This window comes from Erpetoichthys calabaricus, chromosome 8, assembly GCF_900747795.2.
Source record: "Erpetoichthys calabaricus chromosome 8, fErpCal1.3, whole genome shotgun sequence".
Lineage (NCBI taxonomy): Eukaryota > Metazoa > Chordata > Cladistia > Polypteriformes > Polypteridae > Erpetoichthys > Erpetoichthys calabaricus.
This window is the reverse complement of record NC_041401.2, coordinates 21,536,797-21,556,624: the sequence shown is the minus strand read 5'-3', so window position 1 is coordinate 21,556,624 and position 19,828 is coordinate 21,536,797. Positions and strand designations below refer to the sequence as shown.

The 19,828-nt window shown below is 35.6% G+C and overlaps 2 protein-coding genes across 2 annotated transcripts in view; both read left to right on the top strand.

The window, feature by feature from the left end:
- Positions 1–19,828, top strand: part of LOC127528918 (uncharacterized) — a 469,030-nt gene that overhangs the window by 81,971 nt on the left and 367,231 nt on the right. The gene's annotated exons all lie outside the window — the stretch shown is intronic.
- The window catches only part of ubr3 (ubiquitin protein ligase E3 component n-recognin 3), a 279,977-nt gene that overhangs the window by 70,987 nt on the left and 189,162 nt on the right, over positions 1–19,828 (top strand). Inside the window, 3 exon segments of the mRNA XM_051930608.1 lie at positions 15,979–16,120; positions 17,104–17,208; positions 18,292–18,462. Of these exon segments, the coding sequence (XP_051786568.1) occupies positions 15,979–16,120; positions 17,104–17,208; positions 18,292–18,462 (418 nt within the window).

The following is a 19,828-nucleotide window of genomic DNA, read 5'->3' as shown; positions in this document are numbered from 1 at the left end:
AATATTAGCATTTCCAATCATAAGATTGCAAATAAGACCTTTTATGGCCATCCACAAATATCGTATGCAACGTTGTCAGCAGAGCTGGAGTTAATATTAATGAAATCGTCAAGCTTTGAAACAATCATATAACAGAATTCTTTATCAAGCAGCATTAACTTGTTGAACTTCCAGTGAGTGGTTTGGGATGGAGCAAAGGATTCATGAAGGCATTTGCATCCATACCAGCAATAATACTGAAGCCTTTTAGATTAAAAAAAATTGCATGTTGTATGCAAAAAGAATGCAGACTTGTACATTGATAGTGAATACAACACAGGCCTATTTTTCTGCTACTCAGTTCAATTTGTAGCACATAACAGAATCTGCTGCCATCATCTGAATCTGAGATAAGTAGTTTTGGCTGCAAGTTGCACCAGGGAGAAAAACCACTTCATCCTTTTTAGTGATATCTGATGCAGAGGTATCTTTGAAGTAGTATTTGCTAGAAAGTCTAGGCACATCCTTGGCCATACTCTGGATTCCTTAATAAACGCAACATGCGTTCTGTTCTTCCATAAGTAATAAAGGACAGCAACATGCTTAGGACCCTAACCAAGTCCTTGAAAGTGCCAAGAGTCAACCAAAAGATTAGCCTTGAGAATGGTTAAAAAGGAAAAGCAAGGGATTCATCAGAAGCAAATTAACAAGATGAGACTGTGCATCCCTGCCTCCGTGTGACCCTTCCCCACCAGAAACACAAGCATCCAAAACCATTCATAGGGCTTCCTCCCCAAACCCAACCCCCAACCAACCCATTAACTGTCTATCTCCAAAAATCCAACACTTACCCCTCCCACTGTGTCTACATGCACATAATCACTACAACATAAAGGAAAAAGTTAACAATAAACCGTCTCACAGGCATGGAGCTCACCCACTAACTATCCTAGCTCAACAACACCTGACTTTGGGCCGCAGATCGATTGGCCAAGGTGATGGCAAAACAGGCCACTGGCAATTCCCTTACTTCATAAGAACAGAGCGTAATGCAACATACACATCTCCTCCCATTGCAAGTACGATGAGCACAGTCAAAAGCACAAGTCAATAGTAACAAAGTCTGTATACACACATTAAAAAAAAAAAAAAAAAAAAAAAAAAAAAAAAAGGTTTGTTCCAAATGAGTATCTTCAGAAGCTTAGCAGAAGAGATGTACCTTACAATTCTGGGGGGAAAAAAATACCAAAAAAAAAAAAAAACGTATCCATTAAAAGATGAAGTGCTTGTAGCTTGAAAACTATTGATGAACTCCAAAGCATGCTTCAGGTCATCAAAGAGTATATGTCTTTAGGCATATGAAATCTTGAGGTAAACCAAATAGAGAAAAAAAAGTTGCAAACCTAGTCCTAGTAAATTTCATGACTGGGGCCATACCCTTCCTAGCTTGGGTTTTTGTTGAATGTAGGTCATGAAAAAAGAAAATTGGCTAACCTTCGTAGGACACATTGTGTTTTCCCAGACCCCTTCAAAATAAAGTTTTGTACTAGTAATGGCCTTGAACAGGATGAATTTTGATTAGGCATGTAAATCTTATGACATTTCTCCACAAAATGTGAATAATTGCAGAGGCCTAGAAACTGAGTTGGCCAATCCTTGTCTTGAAATGTAATGGTATTTCCACTTTCAACATTCTCTTTGTTTCCCAGGATGCAAACATTATTTCTTTCTTTGATTTTTATTTTCCAGTTCAATTTGGGTGGAGAATTAGAGGATGGGTTGGCTATGCTGCAGTCAGGCAAAACATATCTAGGAAACCTCGAGTTGCCTCTGGTCAGTGTGTCCAACTGTAACAGTATGCAGCAAATGTCTTCCTGCTTATTTTGAAAATCTGATTTTGGTGTCTCCTAAACACTTGGTGCTGTAATACCAGTCCTTGATCTTAGTTAGCTGCTCTGTGAATTTGGATATAAATTCTGTTATCATAAATTAGGGGAATAAAATAAATACTCTTGCTCTTCTTGATTGTTGTTGCAATGCAGTAAAAACTGCATATCATCCACTTTTGATAAGCCAACAAGATGTAATGTCAAAACTGGGAACACACCAGACATGCACTTATGATTCAATTACAAAAGTAAAACAAGTGAGTGTGTTTGTGTGTGTTTTTAATAAATGAAGGTGATTATTTAGGTTTTCGCTAGAAAGCCAATTTGAATTAATGGTTAGGGATCCATCAATATCATTTTTCTCAGACCAAGCATGACTACCGATACTTGTTTTTTAGTGTTTGCCAATACTGATACCATTGTAGTAAGACTGAAGGCTGGAAGATAGTATTTGATTATTATGTCCATCAACTATCAACTTCACTGTTATAATCAAATTACAAGACTCATAAGTTGGAATAAAATAATTAAAAATTGGAACAAATAACTCAAACTAGGATACATTACATAAAACAGATTACAACACCATTTTAAAACGACTCATATTTCACAGAAAAAAAAAATAAAAATCACATACAATTTGTAAGTCGACTTGGATAAAGGCTTCAGCCAGATAAATAAATTCATTTATGTAAACCAAATCCCTAAACTAAACCAACATTGTTTCAAATCTTTCAAAATGGGATGTAATAGTACAACACAGTGTTTACTGGAATTTGGCTGAACAGAGCAAGAACATTTCTCTTACTGGTATCCCATTTTTTTTTAAGATAGGGTCATGGCTTAAAGCTATACAGATGAAAAGTCATTAGGGAACACCTGTCACTGAAAAGGTCTACAACTCTTACAGTATGTCCTTGTAAGTGGCAGATTCCTTTTGGTATCTCTACCTGTTCTGCTGTAAGCATGTTTCTGGTTTCAGTAACAGTATGTGACATTACACTAAATAATCTCTCACTGTCTACACTATTGCATGGGGCTAAAAGATATTTCCTTGACATCTGAGGCAAAGTGAGGAACCGCATTTTGTTAACTGACCAGTACTTAAGTGCTTTGTCTGAATGAGAAACTATGGTCTCTCCCATATATGTTTTCAGCTGTAAGGCAGCAGCTACATAAACACAGCTCATTAATGCCACTGCATTTGCATCTACAATCTATTAAACATAAGCTCCAAACTACTACTTGACTGATCCTTCCAGGAACTTTTAGCAGGTGGTGTCAAATAATTCAGTCCAGCTGCCTTTAGACCACATAATTCCTGCAGCTCCAGCAACATCATCTTTTTGGCCTCCTTGGGTGTACTGATGTTTGAAAAGAATCAATCCTTATATCTATATCAGGAGATGATATTCATGCCATTTTCTCCAATGCTGTTGGGCCTTTTTTTGATGCGCTGCCCTTTCTTCTTCGCTTAGTTGTTGAGGTGTCATCTAGAACATATGAAATTATTGTCCAGAAAAGGACTACATTGAAGGAAACGAATAGATTGTATGTCTAAAAGTACTGTCCAGAAAAGCTTCTGTAAAGATCTGAGAGCACAGGAACTGTGTCTGACAAATGCATTCATATGAATGAGAGTTGAGTGGACCGTAGGCATGTTTGAATATGGTTGAGAGGAGGGCGTGACTTGAAAAAAATCTCATGGGAAAAGTCTCGTCTTGTGGAAACTATTATCACTGACTTTTCGTCACATGTTGGTTTATTATATATGCAAGTGCGATCTTTCAGATTCGTATACAGTAGATATCCAAGAAAACTTCTTTGTGTTTTTCAGATACATTTCCTGTAAAATGTGATACTTTTGGATGTATGGACTTGTATCCATTATTGACTGTAGAATTTCTAATACGTCTGATTGTTTAACTCTTTCGATTCTATGTTGCATTGCTTCTCCGTGATCATAAATATAAACCTGACCGAATTGTGGTTTCTTTGAAATGAAACTTGTAGTAGCTTTAATTGTTGCAGGACCACAGATTCTCATAGCGTATGGTCCTGAATCGTGTAAATCTATGTATTGAGCATTGAATGATGCAAATGCGAACAGATTATTGTAGATTTGGATATTTTGCCTGTAGTGTTTGTGGATTTAATTTCATTAAATAGCAAATCTTTTATTTCTCACGGATACGCCTCTTCATTGGGAACAAACACTACTTTTCCCTGATGGCAACATGACTTAAACTTTAAAGCCGAATAATATCTTCATACTGTACTTCTGTCATATCACCTATGTCCCTATATTCGATTTCTTTTCGCTGTTCTGTTATTTCACCAAGTAATAATTTCCGTTTGGTAGCGCTAATGCGATCTTTACTATCAGTGTTTTGAGACTTTTGAATTTTAGTACTTTCATAATCTCTAACCTGCTCTGCATATGTACTGTGCCATCGTTTTTGAACCTCTTTACGACGTTCTACTTTGTCTTCTACTCTTTGTCTTTTCATCTTCTACTGTTTGTCTTTTATTTCCGCCCCCTCTTGGATCTGTTAGGTTTTCAATTCATCTCTTGGCACAAAGTCTCGTCTCGCGGGACTTGAAATTATCTCTCTGAAAATGTCTTGTCTCATCTCTCTGAAAAAGTCTCGTCTTGTCCCAAGATTTTTTAATATAATATATACATACACACACACACACACACACACACACATATACAGTGGGGCGAAAAAGTATTTAGTCAGCCACCAATTGTGCAAGTTCTCCCACTTAAAAAGATGAGAGAGGCCTGTAATTTTCATCATAGGTATACCTCAACTATGAGAGACAAAATGAGAAAAAAAAATCCAGAAAATCACATTGTCTGATTTTTGAAGAATTTATTTGCAAATTATGGTGGAAAATAAGTATTTGGTCACCTACAAACAAGCAAGATTTCTGGCTCTCACAGACCTGTAACTTCTTCTGTAAGAGGCTCCTCTGTCCTCCACTTGTTACCTGTATTAATGGCACCTGTTTGAACTCGTTATCAATATAAAAGACACCTGTCCACAACCTCAAACAGTCACACTCCAAACTCCACTATGGCCAAGACCAAAGAGCTGTCAAAGGACACCAGAAACAAATTTGTAGACCTGCACCAGGCTGGGAAGACTGAATCTGCAATAGGTAAGCAGCTTGGTGTGAAGAAATCTGTGGGAGCAATTATTAGAAAATGGAAGAAATACAAGACCACTGATAATCTCCCTCGATCTGGGGCTCCACGCAAGATCTCACCCCGTGGGTTCAAAATGATCACAAGAATGGTGAGCAAAAATCCCAGAACCACACGGGGGGACCTAGTGAATGACCTGCAGAGAGCTGGGACCAAAGTAACAAAGGCTACCATCAGTAACACACTACGCCGACAGGGACTCAAATCCTGTAGTGCCAGACGTGTCCCCCTGCTTCAGCCAGTACATGTGCAGGCCCGTCTGAAGTTTGCTAGAGAGCATTTGGATGATCCAGAAGAGGATTGGGAGAATGTCATATGGTCAGATGAAACCAAAATAGAACTTTTTGGTAAAAACTCTACTCGTCGTGTTTGGAGGAGAAAGAATGCTGAGTTGCATCCAAAGAAACCATACCTACTGTAAAGCATGGGGGTGGAAACATCATGCTTTGGGGCTGTTTTTCTGCAAAGGGACCAGGACGACTGATCCGTGTAAAGGAAAGAATGAATGGGGCCATGTATCATCAGATTTTGAGTGAAAACCTCCTTCCATCAGCAAGGGCATTGAAGATGAAACGTGGCTGGGTCTTTCAGCATGACAATGATCCCAAACACACCGCCCGGGTAATGAAGGAGTGGCTTCGTAAGAAGCATTTGAAGGTCCTGGAGTGGCCTAGCCAGTCTCCAGATCTCAACCCCATAGAAAATCTTTGGAGGGAGTTGAAAGTCCACGTTGCCCAGCGACAGCCCCAAAACATCACTGCTCTAGAGGAGATCTGCATGGAGGAATGGGCCAAAATACCAGCAACAGTGTGTGAAAACCTTGTGAAGACTTACAGAAAACGTTTGATCTTTGTCATTGCCAACAAAGGGTATATAACAAAGTATTGAGATGAACTTTTGTTATTAACCAAATTTTTTTTTCCACCATAATTTGCAAATAAATTCTTCAAAAATCAGACAATGTGATTTTGTGGATTTTTTTTTTTCTCATTTTGTCTCGCATAGTTGAGGTATACCTATGATGAAAATTACAGGCCTCTCTCATCTTTTTAAGTGGGAGAACTTGCACAATTGGTGGCTGACTAAATACTTTTTTGCCCCACTGTAGGTGAGAATGAAATGAATGAGGTATATTACATTGAATACATTTTTAATAGTGAGCATATGGAAAACTAAAATAACAAATTGGGTTAGAAATATGTGATCTTTCTTGGACACAAGCAAAAATATCATTGTTCCAGTAAAATAAACAATTTGAATGCAGAGACATCAATATTTATGCAGACACACATACTAATAAAAACAACATGTAAGTTTTATGTTTATTGCTTGTTTGCAGTGTTACATTAATAGTAAAACTCTACACAAATGACGCTTCACATTATGAAGCGCAGCACGGATTGTATTCTGTCATGTTCTGTCTGAAAACAGATGCATTGGGTATCGTGCTTTGTAATGGAAAAACACTTTTGTCTACAAAAGACACATTTACTTGTAATATGATCAGCCAAAATTAGTATGTATATTAAGTGACCGTTGAGCTTTTCATTTCATTGATTAAAACACACAGTGACAACCAGGTGTTTATTGTGTCTGAATGTTGTATATTCAGGGGATACTGAAATCCTGCATTATCAATAATTGACAGTGGTCCATCATCAAGAACAGTATACTGGGCAAGAGCTTCTGTTATTTTTACTGCCTGTGGATTATCGTTCAGAATTATTTTTCTCATTGCTGAAGTCTGTTGCAACATTGGTTGATGTTGTATGCCACCTGAAGCAATTTTGCCATGCTCATTCTTATGCTTACTTTTGAGATGTATAATTGAGTTACTTGTGTGTATTAACTTGTTTTTCTTATCTTCTCTTGGTATTTTAGCAGAGCACAGTTTTCAGTCTGCTAGGCTTTAATTTTAAAGAACTTCCACACTACAGACATTTTGTGTTCCCTTTTTTTTTTTTTCTTTTTCTCTCCTTAGTGTCCACACAATATCGCATGCAAGTTAATAGTATTGGTTACACTTTTATGAGTATAAGTACATGAGCACTGTATCAGACCAAAATCTGATATCAGTATTGGTACTGTTGCATCTCTACTAATTGTTATGCAATCTGGTTAGAAAAATGAACAAAGCTTTTGGTTCACTCACCACCACCCAAGCTGTTATTTTAATCTGTTATTGCTGCATGTGTAGAAATAAGAAATCAAACAAACTAAACCTCTGAACTGGTAATTTCCTATATAAGATAAAATGAAATAATGGAGTTATTGTAAAATGATAATCTAGGATTAAACATTCTTACCTCAAAACGATCAGATCATTTTAGTTTTGCTCTGGATGATGCTCAATATACAGATAATATTTGAATTATAACTCTGGTTTCCTTCTTTTGAAGTTTAATTCATAAAATATGTCTTTGCAGTCGTACACTTGAAAATTCATTTTTTTTTTTAATCAACAACTGCATTGTTGTTTATCCTTGAAATATTTGAGGTGCCAAACAAGCATCATGGCTCTGTTGCATTGAGTGAGCACAGTGCTAACAAAAGTCAATATTTCAGTCTTCACAGTAGTAATATTTGGCAGGAGATCTATAGTATGTTAACTCCCCCGAACCACCCCCCCCAACCAAAATTCATGCACAACACCACGTTATCCTGAATAGAACTTCATTTTGTTTTTGGCATATCCTCAAGGCTTGCTCAACCTCTTGCTCTGTGGTTTACACAATCATTCGCTTAACACCTGAGCAATTTTGAGCCTCACATGGATCCAACAACATATATGTGGATTATTGTGGAAATCCAGGCACCAAGAGGAAATTAACAAGTGTTGGTGTGATGGTTGATAAGCAATAAATCAGTTGTTCTTTATTTTACAACACAATTCAAATCAAGCATGATCAAAAATAGACTTTTTTAAGCAAAGAAGAATAAGCACAATAGCAACAGATTTTATCACAAAAAATGCATCATAGACCCAGTAACACAACCCTTTGCACGATGTCATGGCCCTATAAATTTTAAATACTTCTTCTAAAATTGCAATATATATGCAAAAACTTTAGGAATATTACAGTAATCTTTAAATAACTCTTTTCTCCACAAATACTGTACAGTAATCCCTCCTCCATCGCGGGGATTGCGTTCCAGAGCCACCCACGAAATAAGAAAATCCGCGAAGTAGAAACCATTTGTTTATATGGTTATTTTTATATTGTCATGCTTGGGTCACAGATTTGCGCAGAAACACAGGAGGTTGTAGAGAGACAGGAACGTTATTCAAACACTGCAAACAAACATTTGTCTCTTTTTCAAAAGTTTAAACTGTGCTCCATGACAAGACAGAGATGACAGTTCCGTCTCACAATTAAAAGAATGCAAACATATCTTCCTTTTCAAAGGAGTGCGTGTCAGGAGCACAGAATGTCACATAGATAGAGAAAACAATCTCTGGCAAACAAATCAATAGGGCTGTTTGGCTTAAGTATGCGAAGCACCGCGGCACAAAGCTATTGAAGGCGGCAGCTCACACCCCCTCCGTCAGGAGCAGACAAAGAGAGATAGAGAGAGGCAGAGTTTGTTTTTCAAGCAAAAATCAATACGTGCCCTTCGAGCTTTTAAGTATGCGAAGCACCGTGCAGCTGCACAAAAGATAGCAACGTGAAGATAATCTTTCAGCATTTTTAGACGAGCGTCCGTATCGTCTAGGTGTGCGAACAGCCCCGCTGCTCAATCCCCCTACGTCAGGATCACAGAAAGTCAGCGCAAGAGAAAGAGAAAAGTAAGCTGGGTAGCTTCTCAGCCATCTGCCAATAGCGTCCCTTATATGAAATCAACTGGGCAAACCAACTGAGGAAACATGTACCATAAATTAAAAGACCCATTGTCCGCAGAAACCCACGAAGCAGCGAAAAATCCGCGATATATATTTAAATATGCTTACATATAAAATCCGCGATGGAGTGAAGCCGTGAAAGGCGAAGCGCGATATAGCGAGGGATTACTGTATTTAAATTAAGAATATATTAATGAACCAGCTGTGTTACTTGGCTTCACCCATGAAATTTCATAAGACAATGGGCCTTAGTTACAGTGCCATCAGTTAATTGGAATGTATCAGAAGTAAAGTGAAAGTAAGTACTTTTCTGTACACAATATTTATGGGGATTTTACCAGAGGCTAATACTATCGTCAGGCAGTGTGGTGCGGTGGTTAAGACTTTGAACCTTGGACTTTAAACCCTGAGGTTTTGGGTTCAAATCCTGCTACTGATGCTATGTGACCATGGGCATGTCACTTCAGCTGCTTGTGCTCCAAATGGAAAAAGAAAATAAATGTAACAAATTGCATCTCAGATGTTGTTAATTGCTTTGGTATAAAGGCATCTGTCAAATAATAAGTAATAATCTTTTTACGTCACTAGCGCTTCTTACTTTTATACGTTATATACAATTGCATATGAGTAAAACATTCCTTCATTAGATTAATTTCCGCTTTTCCTAGTGGCATGGCTTTTGTTAATGGTCAATGCAAAACACAGCTTTACAGGAAAGTGGCATTCTTTTGAATTAAAACAGGTAGTCAGTAGGAATGATGTGAAATTTGAACAGATGTTTATTCAAGATTTTTAATTGTTTACTTTGTTCAGTTAAGTATATCTTTGTGTTTTTTTTCATCAGTTGTATGCTTAAACCTGTTTTTTTGCCATAGCCATAGGCAGACAATAACATTCTAATACACTGTGTTTTACTTTAACTTATTACAAGCAGCAATAACGTTTACAGGCTGTACATTTAGGTGGCCCACATAATGGATGTTTTTACTTTTGTGGATATTTTCTCTAATACCTGAAGTGGAGGAAAATAACTGCTTGTACTGTTTAGTGGAGGGAGGGGTTGGGGGGGGGGGCACTGTTTAAAGTCCACAGATCTGAATGTATATGTAAATAATTTTTGAGAGCCGTGTAGGGTCGGTTAGATCATCACTAGATAGCAAATGTATATTACAGTGGAGTAACTCTTGGGTGACCTGTTAACTTTAAACTTACTGCTGTCTGTCCCTCTTTTCTTGGATCCAAGGACGCCACTTCTGTCTGTGCTCATCTCTCCTTGCCTTTTTTGCTTCTGGCAAAGCAATACCTAGCTGTGGCACAGACACCTCTACTGAAGTTTTACTGTGCTTGTTAATCATTGAGCTTCATGTCTTCCTTGAGCTTCGCTGAACTTTGTTTTCCATTTTACATCTAACTGAATGTGGCAAACATGATCATGTCTGCTTTTTCCTATTTAAGATACTGTCGGTTCTTCAGCCATCAGTTCACCCTATTGCCTAGTGCTGCTGTCAATTGCTTCTGCTGCATGCTTTGTTTGCGTAGAGTTCCCCAACCCTGTCAGTGTCGTGCATTTATTATTAACCATTTAAAAATAAATATCGACAAACAAATCTCAACAAATTAAAAAACTAATGCAAGGAATACCTGTTGTTTCAGCTTTTTAACTAAATGGGGAGAAATAGTGTTTTTAGTGATTCAGTCTGTTAGCTTAGCATTTTTATATACAAATACATTTTATATGTAAAATAATTTATACACACACACAAGCACACGCACACATCAACTTAGAGTAAAAAAGATAATAAGTTTAAAGTATTATTTTAATAGAGAAATCATAAAATATCTATTTCTGTGTATATTGCTGTATTTAATACATCACTATTTCATACATCTTTCTATTTTGTTTTTCTGCGGTCCATGTAAAATTTGCTACAACAGCTCTATCTCGGTCTTTTATTTATTTACACTATGTTAAAGTTCTCCTAAATGCCTAGTTTTGTGCTTTGTGTAGCTTTAATAAAGGAAATGTTTGTCATTTTTCATGTCAGTTATTTCTTCACAAATATGCTACATATGCATTTGCGTGTAAAATTGTGTTCTAGAGTTAGTGTTTTCTATAATTTTTAAAAAATGTTTTTCCTGCACTGGTGCCATATAATGGAGGCAGTAGGGCACGGAGCACCTCCGTAAAAATAACAGCCTTAAAACATAATAAATACAACTACTTTGAAGTGGCAAAAGTTTTGATTTAAGAAAAATTCTTTCTGTTGCATGTTTGTGGTAACAAAAGTAAATTGTAATTAATCATTTTATTGCATATTTCTGATATAATTTTTCTTGAGGTAAGGTTGTGTTTTCTATTTGCTTGTGTGAAAGAAGTGAAGTGACTTTGTGGGAGGAATTTTTAAATACGGAGGTAAATCAACACAAATTCTTAAATGCGAAGGTAAATCAGCACAAAGCATGTGGAAGGATAGGTTTACTGTTATTTAGTCTTTTGAGAGGAAACCATGCCATTTAAAGGTTATTGTGGAGGAAGACAAAGCACTGAGGGAACCCGCACAGCTGATCTTTGTTTAAAATGGCCGAATCTCATAATATTTGGTGTATTTTTTGTTTGTAAATGACATGTATAAGATATTTTACAATATATATGTGTGTGTGTGTATAATCTCAAGATGCGGATCAATGATTGATAACTTCCTTGACTTGAAAAATGTATGCATTCAGTAAGATTTTAAGCTCTTATTTTCTGGTGGTGTTACATGCCTCATTGTCTCCATTATAAAGCACCAGGTATTTTTTAAAATTTATATAAAACGCTTAATTTTAGAACAAAATTTATTTGGCAAATGCATGTATACCATGTTTGTGAAGAAATAGTGTTGACTTGAAAAATACCAAACTTCTCCTTTAAGTAGGAGAACATGAACTCCAGGGAATATATTGATTTATTTTGGTTAAAGACCTAAAGTGATAGGTTAACATATTCTGTCACTAGTTAAAATGCTGAAAATTGAGAAAAAAATTGAATGTTAGAAAAACTTTCTTCTTCATCAACTGAAAATGTGCTTTGAAATATGAAAAATATCATATGAAGTCCCTTATGGAAGCATAATCTTAGATAGTTTATAAGAAAAATGTAGGCTTAAGGGGTTCTTGTCAAGAACTATACCAACATTTTTCTTTTACTGACGGCTCACTTAAAGCAAATTATCACAGTGTTACAGTATGATATATGACCTGCCATTCTGACTAAATATTATATTACCTTTATCCAGGAACAATTTAATTGCAAATGGAGCTGTCTGCTCCCTTGGGCTATAAATGTTAAAGTTGTGCTAAATAAATCTGTGCTTGCTCACAGCTGGTGATATTCTAACTATGTACTGTATTAATGACAAGTAGAAATTAAGGTCAGCTTTTAAAAGGTTACAGTTTTTGTGACCTTGCTGTTTTTTTTTTTTTTTAAATCCTTTAAAAATATTTTCTTTTTGTTTGGTGAATTGTTTACAAAGTGGATATTGTACTTCAGATGCCCTTCCCCACTTTGATAAAAATATTTAAAATATAATTATATTTCTCTCAAGATAATCATGTTTACTGTTGCATGTATCATACTGTTTATTTAATATTCACTGTTTTTTCATGTAACCATATTGGATAGTCATTTAAAACAGAACTGAAGGTTACAAGAAACTGTAAGCACCCTACAAAAGATGTATCTGATTGTGTAGTAGAATTGTTGCTATTTGAGATCATACTATCCCCAGCTAAAATAGATAATTAAAGTAATAGAATTACTGCAGGCAACATGTTGTGTGTCACCTAACTGTAGTTGACCCTATTCTTGAACTTGCATACTTTGGAACATAATGTACAAACACTAAAAAAAAATAATAAAACAATCATCTTAAAGCAATCTAAATCAGCAGAGGTCAAGAGGTTATTCAGTTGTAGATTGTAAAAATATTTCATTTAATGATATATTAATGAAAGCATCGGCCAAAGAGTGATCTAGAGGCTAGCACAGTTTCTTCATAATAGGAGTCTGTTCTCTGCATGGAGACTGCAGCATTTTCCAATGGCTGTATGGGTTTTTTGTGACACTTCAGTTTCCTCCCACACTCCAATGATTTAAATCTTAAATTGATACTCTGTTTAGTTCTAGTGGAGTTATTTTGAAAGAAATTGGTGTGTAATAGCTCCATTTAGTGTTGGTTCCTGCCATGTTACCAGGAGAACTTGTGGACCATGCACAACCCTGTGAAATATGAATCAATAATTGGCCACCATTAATTATTTTTGACCCTTTTTTGGTTACAGGTATTTTGAGCAGCGTAATTCCATATGGATATCATGTTAATATTATTAAACAACAGTTATTCAGTGTTGCAGTCTGCAGGCGGCCAATATCAGAAATAGGAGCTGGGGTGAACACTTAATGGGATATCGGTTCTTTTAATATTGTAGCCCAAATGAATGAAGTAAATCTGCCTCGACCCTCATGGCCACAACAGAGAAAACATAAGGATATATTAAATTAACTTGTTTTATTTTATTTCTAAATAACAACTGGTAAAGGGAAGCCCACTGGAACAGTACAGTGCTAATAGTGAGAGGGAATATAATTTGGATGATAATCTGATTTGTAATATTTAATAGGGATTTATTGTACTGATAAGCAGCATACAGAGTGATATGTCATGTATATAATTTTTATATTTGCAATTTCTGGTGAAAGCTCACTGAGCTGTGTTTATTTCACATCCTGATTTCTGGATTTTTATAGAATTCTGATTTTTAGAAAAGCTTTATTAGTCCCTGTATTGGTTGATTGTTTCAAATGGTGGCACATACACTAGGCTGAAAAGTTGTGTTCTTTTCAAAACCCTGCAACAATTATTGTACATAACCTAAAGATGGTGAACAAGGCTCATTAATCTGCTAAATGTGAAATGTTCTGGATCGCGATGCATGAATTTGTACTTACATTTTTGTACTGGTACAAAAGAGTTTTGTTCATTTCTACCTATTTCAAGTTTACTGTAGAAGATTTAAAATTTAGTTAACTAATATGATGGATGTAAAAAAAAAAAAACAAAAAAAGGGGTTTGGAAAATGATTGAATAAATTCATTAAGATTACTATGAAACTGATTTAGCACTGAAAAAATAGTTTCCCCTTTATATTTATTACAGTTAAGGGATAAAATCAGTCCAGTTCATTTTTGTATAGCACTCTTCACTGACTCTCTAAGGTTGAGAATTTTTGCAGACATTATCAGGCAATAATGCAGTGTTTCAGCATTAATACATTGCTGAATAAATCATCAGTACATGACTGTATTACAATATTTTTCAGCATAGTGTATCACCAATACACTAAGGAGAAGTATTGGGATTTTTGTTTTGCATTTAAAGACTTCATTTTTTGTATGCACTTTGGTACTTGGATAAAAAAGCAGTGCTTCTAAAATCCTATAGATGGTGCTTTTCTCTTATGTTTGAAAGAAAAAGCATGTTCATTTTTATTTGAGGAGTGAGGTGCCATCATTAATGTTGGTGTGTCTACGTAATTACGATGCTTCATTGTTGATAAGAGAGAGAGAATTTTGTAAATTAAATGTTTTGGTTCATTTTGGTTTTCACAGTATTACTGAAAAAATGAGGAGCTTGATAATAAAGATGCAATGTTCAAGTATTGTTGTATGAATATTAACAACTCCAGTATGTTCCTGACTAATACTATTATTTTCAAGTGTTTTTTTTATTTTTTAATGAATATTGCAATTTGAATTTTCAAATTTAAATTGATTTTTTCTAATTTGATTTTTTTATTGCACTTTTTTTGGTACTTTGTGCAAATGATTTTGTTGCTTTTTTCTATATAATCTATAAATAATGTAATTAAGTTGTTATTAATGGTAGATATATAAGTTGATGAAGCCAATGGTATAATGAGATTGTTCAGATTCCAATCTTCTTGTTGACATCAGTACCAGACACAGTCTAATTGTATTTTATATAGCTTCTGTTATCATACATTAAATTGCCTTCTTCCCATTTAGAAAAGTGAAGGCTTTTTTTTTTTTTCATCTGCAAGAAAAACAACCTGATTGGCTAGGATAATTCTATACTTATTTGCTGACAATAGTGCTTTCATGTCTGATATGTTGTTTTGCTTCTCTATACAATTATGTAATCAAAAAGAGAGATAACAGATGCACATTTTACACTGTGAGTCTGTTTTACCTAGTTTGAATAGTCTGGCCAGTAGAAGTATGCACAGAAGAAAGTTTGGTTGAAATAACCTGGCAAACATACCTGCAGTGGTCACATTTATCCTACAGCTGTGGTGTAGGTGCTTGCCTGCAAACACTATTCTGAGGCCCGCCTCTAGGAACGAATTCCACCATTCCTGTTCTTGGCAATTTTGTCTGCATTCATGAGGGTAATTCTGGCATGTTCTTTCTCTCGCCATTACACCCATTAGACCAATTTGTCAAATATAACCATGTCAGGAGCACATATTTCCAGACAACATGGTTCTAAGGATCATTGAGGAACATTAGTCCCACCACCACATCAAGGTTGCCACCCTAGGAGTTGTGTAATGTGATATAAGTGAATATTTCCAGTCTTGCTGTGGTGACAGTTATGATACTTGAAATTCACTACTGCTACTAAATAATTTTAAATGGGACTTGACTCAGGGATTTTTTTTTATAATGGGTTTCATACAGACACTTTTTCCACAGAGATGTGATTCCACCTCTAACATCAAATCAAAAAGGGAACAATAAACTGCAATATATTGCCTATTGTAGTACAAAACATAAACAAAATGCTATATGATTGTACTGACTGTAGTGTCATAGTAATATATTGTATGGCCTGAGGCAATTCCCAACCCTAATATTTAGTAGGAATGATTTTATAATATTCATTTACTTTTAACATTTTAGCTTTTTTATCTCATATGGTTGCTCTATTGGGAGTCAAGTGACTGTATTTTAAACAAGTAATAATTTAACCACATGTTCTTATTTCTTATAGTTTAAAACAGTCTGGGAAATTTTCTGGTAGCCCATGGCCACCATATAAGGAAAGAACACCTCTACACACATGTTACAGGGGACTTACAAGGCTTCTCCACTGCAAAACACTGCATATTGTGCTGTTTACCCTTCTATACAAGGTAACTCTACTTTCAGAACTTCTGAAGGATTACATGAGTTTATGTAGATTCTTCCTTGGTGCATTTGATTTTATTGTTAGGTTTTTGTACAAAATAAATTTCTCACAAATTGGTTTGTTTGCTGAATACTTATGATTAACTAGCTGGCTAGAACTCATTATACAGGCTTCCTTCAACATCTGCAATAAGATGCTGCAGATGTTCTATCAAACAGTTGTGGCGAGCGCCCTCTTCTACGCAGTGGTGTGCTGGGGAGGCAGCATTAAGAGGAAAGACGCCTCACGCCTGGACAAACTGGTGAGGAAGGCAGGCTCTATTGTTGGCATGGAGCTGGACAGTTTAACATCTGTGGCAGAGCGAAGGGCGCTCAGCAGGCTCCTATCAATTATGGAGAATCCACTGCATCCACTAAATAATGTCATCTCCAGACAGAAGAGCAGCTTCAGCGACAGACTGCTGTCACTGTCCTGCTCCACAGACAGATTGAGGAGATCGTTCCTCCCCCAAACTATGCGACTCTTTAATTCCACCAGGGGGGGTAAACGTTAATATTTAACATTATACATAGTTATTGTCTGTTTTTTTCACCTGTATTATTATCATTCTTTAATTTAATATTATTTATTGTATCAGTATGCTGCTGCTGAAGAATGTGAATTTCCCATTGGGATTAATAAAGTATCTATCTATCTATCTATCTATCTATCTATCTATCTATCTATCTCTCTCTCTCTCTCTCTCTCTCTCTCTCTCTCTCTCTCTCTCTCTCTCTCTCTCTCTCTCTCTCTCTCTCTCTCTCTCTCTCTCTCTCTCTCTCTCTCTATCTATCTATCTATCTATCTATCTATCTATCTATCTATCTATCTATCTATCTATCTATCTATCTATCTATCTAAAAAAAGACTGTTTTGCTTGTTTATTTTGCTTTTTTTATTTTGTTTATGATGATACTTAAAATGAACAATATAATTCTTCCTTTTTAGATTTCAATGGACCATGTAAATATGTCAGAACATATACTTTGTATGGTGTTGTATCTCATTGAACTGGGTCTTGATAATGCTCCACAAGATGAATTTGAAGAAGAGGTACAGTGTTTTATGAAATACATTTTAATGTATGGTCCACATAGCCTTAGTACTGTATGTCTGATGTTATAGGAGTTAAAGATACGTGTTTAGCTTGTCAGAGTGTGGCCTAAAGTGAGCTGCCAACTCTTTCTGGGTGTTGTCCGATGTTGTTTTCATTGTTGATTGTCTAGGCAAAAGTAAGGTAAAAAATAATAAACATAATGAATAATGAGACTGCAGTAAGTTATTACATGTATGCATTAGTAAATGCCATTTTGTATTGTGTGTAGTGTACTGATACTTATTCAGCTTTACACCATGAATATTATCACAATGAAGTTTTATTAAAACAGCCCCCAAGCTTGTTTATTTTAGTTTTTATCAAAATGTTACAAATAATTGCTTAGGTATTTGTTTTCTTAGGCCCTGAGTGGAGGTGAAGTTGTTTAATGTCAACCAGCTTTGGAGATGAAACCGGTGCAGCCCACAAACAATTTTGTGCAGTGCAACATTTCACTCCCAAGTGATTCTGTATAAGCTGGAGCTTAATTTGAATTAGTTTTGCTGAGCTTTTAACTAGCTACAACACTATACGAATGTCTTGTTTAGAAGTGTACCTTTTAAACAAGAAATGAGGGTGAACTGTTGTTAAATGAGATGAAAAATTGTTTAAGTTAAAATAACCTGTTTTGTAAATAAGTAATCGAAAGAAATTCTTATCTATTGCATGCATTTGTAAAAGTTTTGATCAGCATTGATCATATTTAAAACAAGCACATTACCTGGGATCTCTAGCAACATAGAAGTGGATGTGAAACTATATTGTAATGTGACATCTCATGGGACATTTAACTGTAACACTACAGACAATATTGTAATCCACTTGTAATAGCCTGGATTAAGCGTATAGGTGTGGCAGGGATGTTGATTGAGATTATTGTGGAAATTTTTCTGTTTCTGCCTTTTTTAAATTGTGTCAATTGTCTTTAAGTTCAAATAACTTTTGATTTTTTTTTTCAGTAAACACCAGGAAATATATAAATTATTTTGATATTAAACTGCATTTGAGGCTAACCCTTTCATTACTTCCAACTTATTTAGGAGCCGAACATTGATGAAAATTGCCATGACAGCTGGTTTCCTGGAACAAACTTGATATCTAACTTGCATCATGTTATTAACTATGTTAGAGTGAGGGTACCAGAAACCGCCCCTGAGGTAAAGAAAGAAACCCCCGCAAGTACTAGCACGGATTCATCTACTTTTGCACAGGTCAGTTAATAGAACAACACTTTATACACAGCTTTATAGTACTATTTATCTACCCATCTGTCTATTAAAAATTCAAATTGAATTCTCTCCTGTTACTACTACTAGTTGGTCTTACCACTTCAGTATGTTGCTGCCATGAAAGAACTGATAAAGTGTTGACGATCATAGTATTAATGATTCTGATCATGGTGGTGATTCTCATTCATATAATACAGATGCACAGAAGGTAGTGTATCTCTAAATGTTTAATGAGATTGAAATGTTTATTCCTAAGAATAGAGTTTAATCCTGTTCTTTTACTATGTACATATCTCACTATTGTCCTTCTGGGCCCATTACATACTAGGATATTTGATACCATAACATCTCAGAATCAATGAAGAATACAAACAACAAATGTAAAGCAGTCTTGTTGAACCTGACGCTTATGAATGTCGGATGATATAACATTTGTGCATGTGCAGATTTTCATTTATTCTCTTGATAATTGTGTGATAAATCTGCTACATTGTGAAATTTCATTGTGTGAGAATGCTTAAAGAGAATTTTTGCTGTAATTCTTTATTAAGTAAATGAAATACCTCTACAGTATAGGTGCAAAACAGTGGCCTAGTGGCTAGTGCTACTGCTTCATGGTACTAGCATCCTAAGTTTAAATCCATTACTTTGTTTAGGCTTCTCTCTGCATGCTTGTGTTTTCCTCCAGCATCCCCAAGCAATTGTGTTAAGCGGATTGGCATAGTTTAAGTGGTCACTGTGATAGGTGTCCTCTCCATATCTGGTTCCTCGCTTCTGCCTGATGCTTCCGGGATACGCTTTGGCCCAACCACAACCTTGAAATGAATAAAAGTGGGTTTGAGAGTATACATTCTATACAGTGTAATTCTTTTACAATACATATTAAATCATATTTATCAGGAGCCTTTCCCCTAGAAATCAGAGACATGTTTTTAGAGAGGGATTATGTGGGTGTATTTTCAGGCCTCCCGTCTTCAGGCAAGAAATAAATGTTTTTTAATTAGGTTGAAGAGGTAGTATAAAAGAGTAAGATTAAAAACAGAATAGTCCATAGGAACCCCAGATGAAAGATACAATTTCTTAGTCATACTGATCTCTTTTAATCAAGTCAAACTAATCTTATAACTAAAGCCTGTTTTCTTTCAAATTTTATCCGAACAGTAGAATAGAGTTTGAACTTTGGTAGAAATTTAGCTCGAGTTTTATGTTTATATTAATTAAAGACTTTATTTTTTAATGGAATCCTTGATTTATTGGAATATAAAAAAACTAATCAATAAACTTGAAATCAATTTTCTAAATGTTACTCATTCTCTGCCTGACAGACCTCCAGATGCAGTGCAAGCCT